We start from the raw sequence: 6,360 nt of genomic DNA, 5'->3' as shown, positions 1-6,360 counted from the left end.
AATTTATTTTCCATGAGCTTGCCAAAGCAGATGTTATTTGCCAGCTTGAAGAATTCCTTCTCGAAATCATTTGTAGCATTTTGTCTCATAATCGTATTTTTTTCGATGTATGATTTCATCCACGCACGCTGCTCAAATTGAAGTACTCTATGAATTTTCTTTATTTGCAGTCCGTGCTGGAGAGCTTGCTTCAGGTTTCTATAATGAATGATGTAATTTTCCTTATGCTCGAGAGTTGTCATTAATTTAGTTTGTCTCGAGCCGGGCGGGCACTGGCTGACGGGCAGGAACGGCAGGTCCTTATGTTCCTCGTGGAGGGCAGACGGATACTCTACATCAACTTCTAGGATGTACCCCATCCGCCCCTCGTCAGGTATCGTCATCACGTCGATATCAGCGCCCACCCACCTGAAGCTTCTGACTGGCAGCGGCAGCGACATGGCCCATCCGTAGAGGTTGTTGGCGTCCAGATAGAGTATGTGCTTCGACGACTGGCTGGGATCGTAGGTGCGGGGAAGGCAGACGTTGTTGGCCTTACAGTGGCGCTTGATCACTTGTGCCACCCCACCCCTGATCCCAGCCTCGATGAACATATACATGTCATAGTCGGTTATAAGCTCTAGTCGTACCTGCGTCTGTTTCAACATGGCGTCGAACGTGAACCCTGGGGAGCTGACGTAGTGGCTGCAGTCAAGTCCGTACGTGTCGAGACAGAGCTGACGAAAGTTCTCGAAAACGTCTGCAAGAAGCAGCACGTCCGTCTTTAAATATACGTCGCTGTACTCGCCCAGGGTCACACAGCCGAACTTGTTCCACACTGCCTGCGCATGACTGTATTCTGCATCACTGATATGGCTGTTATTTAACATATTGTAAAAATCTTCCTTTGCAGGCAGTTGTGGCTCGTCCAGTTTCTCCCAGCTGGAAACATAATCATAGGGGAATGTACCCTTTCTCGTGACGAGGGACATTTCTTCTGGTGTGAAATATTTCGAAGTCTCTTTGAATTTGTCGGCTGGCAGGTACGACGCGAGGGACGCCAAACTTCGTGCCATGAACCTGAATGTGTCGATAAAACAGGCTTTTCGAAAATGTTATCATTTTTTCCTGCGTGTGGGGGATTATGAATATTTCCTTGTTGTCGTAGCCCAGTTTCTTGATGATAAACTTCTCGTCGTAGCTGAGGTTGTGGAAGTACACAACAAGCTTCTTGGGCCGCCTGCGCAGAAGATTGCAGCTGTTGCAGGCGGCACCAAGGTACTTTCCACTGAAGTGGTCGTGGTCCTTGACTTTATAATTTTCCATGGTAAATACTGTATTACAGTAGCAGCACTGTTGGGCTGCGGCGAATCTGGCATACTCTTGAGCCGTCAGCGGCGTCATGGGCAGGCTGGTCTGGTATATTTCCTTCACCTGATTCCCAATATCGACTATGTCCTCCACGAATTTTGCTTCAGCATCGGGCCCCCTGTATAGCATCGGCTCTTGTGGCAGCGAGGCGGTGAGCGTGGCTGGGATCACGCTATTGTCGACCTTTACATATATGCAATAACTGTATGCTTCATGTTTTTGATATGCATAGGTGCCTGATTGCTGGGGGTCCGGCTGGCATGATGAGATGGGTACTAGCAGGGCTTCAAAATCCGCATAAACGACGATGGGCATCTTTGACATGTGGTGGTAATTTTTGAATTCCATGACAGGTGGCTTGCCGTTCTTGTCAGCTTTAGGCATCTCGACGCGCACGGGAGCATGGGTGTTGCAGAATTTCTTGTGCGCGTCGAGACACTGCTGCCCTGTCAGCCCTGAAACTCGGTGCTGGTCATCGTAGTACGTGAAGCATCTCTTGCAGACATGGATTTTGTGGTCATGGGCAGTGATCTGAGGCCTGACGAGTCTTGAGAAGTTCTTAATATAGCAGAAATGAGAGTTACTATCTTCGTTCGACAGAAGCAGGAGGTCGAAATGATGTTGCTTTTCCTCCTTCCCCACACGCACTGGCGCGATCTTGTCGTTCTCGTCAATGTTGTAGACGTTGACAGACACTTCTTTGTTGTTTCGCTCAAACACCTTGATTTGGTGGAGGGGGGTAGGGAACTCGAGTCCTGAAAAATCAAATTTTCCCTCCAGGTCGTGGTAGCGCTTGTCCACACGTTGAGGACTCACCCCCTCCACGTACCGCGCCAGTATGGCCCACTTGAAGCATTCGTTATCTTCCAGGTTCATGGGATTTATGCATGCTTCACGGTTCTTGATGACAACAGGCAGATCAATGTAGGAGGAGACTCGAAGAGGCACTAGCTTGTTGAAACGGAGCTGAATTTTCTTTACTGCAGACAAGGTCCACCCCGAGCCTTTACTGACATATTCGTCCTCCTCCCTACATATTTTCGCAATGCATTCTGTTACTGCCTCTTCAATGTCGCTCTCTTCGTAGATGGGTACATTCTTCGTCTTGAACGCCCTCTTGTCTACACCTTCATCGAAGGGAGCGGGCTTGGCATAATCGCATTCAAGCCATACACTGAACTTCACTGGGCCATTTTCACGTACTTCCTGGGAAATGCGATTGATCAAGTTATTTTTCATTTCGCCCAGGTACGTGCAAATGTCTTTGGTCGCACCATTGTTGACTGCCACTAAGGTCTTTAGGTTGCGACGGAATGCACTCTCCGCCTCAACGAACCCGGTACCGCCTGCCTCCAAGTCAACCTGAGCCTGGTCAGGCGCTTGCGCCTCCAAGTCTCGCTGTGCCTGGTCGGGCACACTCGCCACGTATTGCGGACGAGTGCTGGGGCCGGGCTGTTGCAGGCCGGAGGTCTCGTCTACGCACCGTCTCTTAGCGGCCAGGCCATTGCACGTCTTGATGTGCGTCAATAGATTGTCTTTGCGGGTAAACCCGCCCTGGCATGTAGTGCATGTAAATGCAATGCGCTCAGGGTTGAATGAGCACTGGCTCTTCTCGTGGCGTCTGGCATCACGGCTATATTTGAATTGCAGCCCGCAGTAAATGCACCTCGAGCCTGTGCTGTGCTCGACGGTGCCCTCACACGTTCTCATATGACGGGCCAAACTGTCCTTGCGGCTTATTGTCATACCGCAGATATGACATTGGCTTGCTGTATTACAGCCAGGATTAGCTGCGCAGATGCGCTCATGTCGTCTGGCATTACGGCTAGCGGAAAACAATTTGCCACAGTATGCACACCCATTCCCTGGTGATGGTGCACATACCTGAGATGACACAAGCTGGACGGCTCCCGATGTCGAGGTCTGGAGGGCTCCCGATGTCGAAGGCTGGAGGGCTCTCGATGTCGAGGTCTGGAGGGCTCCCGATGTCGAAGGCTGGAGGGCTCTCGATGTCGAGGTCTGGAGGGCTCCCGATGTCGAAGGCTGGAGGGCTCTCGATGTCGAGGTCTGGAGGGCTCCCGATGTCGAAGGCTGGAGGGCTCTCGATGTCGAGGTCTGGAGGGCTCCCGATGTCGAAGGCTGGCCGGCTGCCACGGGAACACCAGACGCGGTCCTCTTCATGATGAAGTCTGTAACACCAACGGAAAAATTATAGCAACAAGAACATCATAATTATCACACACACACAACTACACACACACACACAAATAAACGTGCATAAATACAACCACGAGCGCACACACACATACACACACACACACACACACACAAATAAACGTGCATAAATACAACCACACACACACACAAATACACGTGCATAAATACAACCATGAGCGCACACACACACACATACACACACACACAAACAAATACACGTACATAAATACAACCACACCTACACACAAACAAAATACACTTGCATAAAGACAGCTACACGCACGCAGAAACAACTACACACGCATTAAAAAAATTAAATTCAACTCACCAGAAGAACACAGGAACGACTCTGTGTGTACTGCACGCACGCACAACGAGGAGGGCTGGAACGCTGTACAGCACACAGGAACCTGTAACATAGAAAAGGGACCACCTGGCTTAGCAGTCGAATTTTTTTTTCTCAAGACAGCGCAAAGACACTGATGTCAAAATTTTATGTTTTAAGTACTGACCGGAATCGAAGAGGAACGGTGCAGGACTCCAGAGGGCAGACAGGCGTTCTCCAAGCGGATCACACTGGGGAGTAGCTCGACGCAAGGAGATGCACTGAATACCTGCAACACATATAGTATTTTTTACGAAATGTACTTCAATAGTAAGTTACTCGTATTTTTTTTGTATATTTTTGTATTTAGTTTTTTTAATAAATTTTAATTTTTTTTATGAAACAAATTTATTTTTTCTATTTGATTATGATAGCAAGTGCGCGTGCATCTGTTATTTATTTTTTTGGGCCAGGCGAGGGGGCAGGCAGGGCGACTTGGGCGCCCCATGCGGCGGTGCGCGGTAACTAGCCAGACGTAAGCTGCAGGGCGCGGCGGAAACATCGCTCCGTGCACGGGATGGCCAGGGAGCGCGGGGGGTCGGTAGGGTCCACACGCGGCGTGGATGAGGGGGGGGGGACAGTCCGTCCAGGAGGAGGGAGGGGGAGCGCACCATGGGTGGGGGCTGAAGCAGGGAGGGGGGAGGGCACGCTCTGCGCGCGCTGCCCGTCGGTAGGACACGGGTGTGCACGACATCCATCTTGTTTCGAGCTAAGTCGATCATGCATGAATAATAACTAACATGTATGCCAGGGAAAACTATTATTACAAGAAGAAATATACTGCAACTGATGGCACTAATAATTTCGACTAGAAAAAAAAAGTCATAATCAGGACTGTAAAATATTAATACTGAACCTAACGCAGGCTCTAAACAGTTCCACTCGCACACATCATCTAGGCAGTACCAATCTTAGACGTGAAAAATACACTCGAAAAAATTACGGGACGGAAATTGTAATAATTTCTGAAACTTATTTTTTTTGGAACACAGACAATTACTATGCCTAGTGCGTACTTTTATTTTCCTACGAACTCTCTGCCGACCGGCTGGCCGGGGAGCCGGCGGGCGGTTCGTCAGCCGTGCGCGCTCGCTCGAGTGTTCTCACCACGTCACGTACTAGCTGGCTCAGCAGCGGCCTTCACCCAGTGGCCAGCTGTTAGGCTTGCTGACTGAGTGAAGGACGCAGCGAAGGCATACACACACGCGAAACCGTAATGTTAAAATTAAAAAAAATTTCAAAGTTGAAAACATTCGGAAAAATTTCAAAGTTAAAATTTACGAAAAAAATTACGAAAAAATTTCAAAGTTGAAAACGTTCGGAAAAATTTCAAAGTTAAAATTTACGAAAAAATTTCAAAGTTGAAAACGTTCGGAAAAATTTCAAAGTTAAAAACGTTCGGAAAAATTTCAAAGTTAAAATTTACGAAAAAATTTCAAAGTTAAAATTTACGTCAAAATTTTCAAAGTTAAGATTTACGGAGAAGTTGTACTTACCAAGCTGCTGGAGTTGTAGAGACGGGAAGTAAAGCTGGAGAACTCGAACGCGATCATACGACGACGGCGGTAAGACCAAAAGTGAAGCCCCCGCCGCCGATCCATCATATTGCCATCCGGGGCAGTTAGTGTGTGCGAGACCAGAAACCGAAGTTTCTATAACTCGCTTAGTGCATTGTAAATCAGGTGCACCCCACACTTTTGTAGAATCACTTGGATCAACGGGCGGGGCGCGTGTCTTGAGGGATAAGTTTGGCACACGGGCCTGTGTGTGCGCTGGTAGGTTGTGTAATGCTAGAAAAAATTACGTGTACCTAATTCGGCGGGGGAGAGAAGCTCCCCACCAGCTAGATCGGCTAACTGGCGTGATGTAGTGTCGTGTTGGTGTGCAATAGAGGCTTGTCGGTGTGCTGTAATTTCAAGTGACCTAGTTAAATTCGGGTGTGGCGTGTAGTGTAAAGCTGTGCAAGCCGCTCCTACGAACCCCTGGGAACACAGAAACATGCTAGGGTAGTTAGCCCATTATTGCATGTAACAAGGTAGTTCAGGCCGTCACTTCACACAGGCATATCATCGTGTGGTCGTGTTGGTGATACGGTAAAAGAAATTACATAGATTAGTAAACACCTGGCCGCCTTAAGGACCGAACTATTGCGTTCCAATATAGTTCGGTCAAAGTTAGGCTAAACCAGTATTGCTGTAGCTAGCCCCCTGGCTGTTGTCTTCTAAACCTGAAAAATAGAAAGTGAAATTAATAAATGAAGGTCGTCCTATTCTATTATTGTTCGAGCAGAGAGATGCCCTCGTCCAGTATTTTTTTTTATTTATTTAATTTTTTTTTGTTTTTAATTTTTATATATATTTTTTATTTAATTTTATTATTTTATAATTTTTTTTTTATTTTATTTTTTT

General features: G+C 47.6%; 1 protein-coding gene across 1 annotated transcript; it reads right to left on the bottom strand.

Moving 5' to 3' along the window:
• Positions 1–915: 915 nt before the first annotated feature.
• LOC134543012 (uncharacterized) lies at positions 916–5,752 on the bottom strand. The gene is made up of 4 exons (XM_063387685.1): positions 5,449–5,752; positions 4,080–4,181; positions 3,896–3,977; positions 916–3,539 (listed from the first exon to the last, which is right to left on the bottom strand). Exons 1-4 carry the CDS (start codon positions 5,554–5,556, stop codon positions 934–936), a joined length of 2,898 nt encoding a protein of 965 aa, XP_063243755.1. The 5' UTR covers positions 5,557–5,752; the 3' UTR covers positions 916–933.
• Positions 5,753–6,360: the final 608 nt, after the last annotated feature.

This window comes from Bacillus rossius (assembly GCF_032445375.1).
Source record: "Bacillus rossius redtenbacheri isolate Brsri chromosome 9 unlocalized genomic scaffold, Brsri_v3 Brsri_v3_scf9_2, whole genome shotgun sequence".
In the NCBI taxonomy this organism is placed as follows: Eukaryota; Metazoa; Arthropoda; class Insecta; order Phasmatodea; family Bacillidae; genus Bacillus; species Bacillus rossius.
Note: the sequence above shows the minus strand (reverse complement) of the source record. Positions and strands in the feature narration are given on the sequence as shown.

Excerpts from the sequence above, each read along its gene's own strand:
- LOC134543012 (XM_063387685.1), bottom strand. The coding sequence starts at position 5,556 with ATGATGGATCGGCGGCGGGGGCTTCACTTTTGGTCTTACCGCCGTCGT. Across the intron at positions 3,978-4,079 it reads ACCGTTCCTCTTCGATTCCG|GTTCCTGTGTGCTGTACAGC; the intron begins GTCAGTACTTAA and ends TCTATGTTACAG. Across the intron at positions 3,540-3,895 it reads GTCGTTCCTGTGTTCTTCTG|ACTTCATCATGAAGAGGACC; the intron begins GTGAGTTGAATT and ends TTGGTGTTACAG.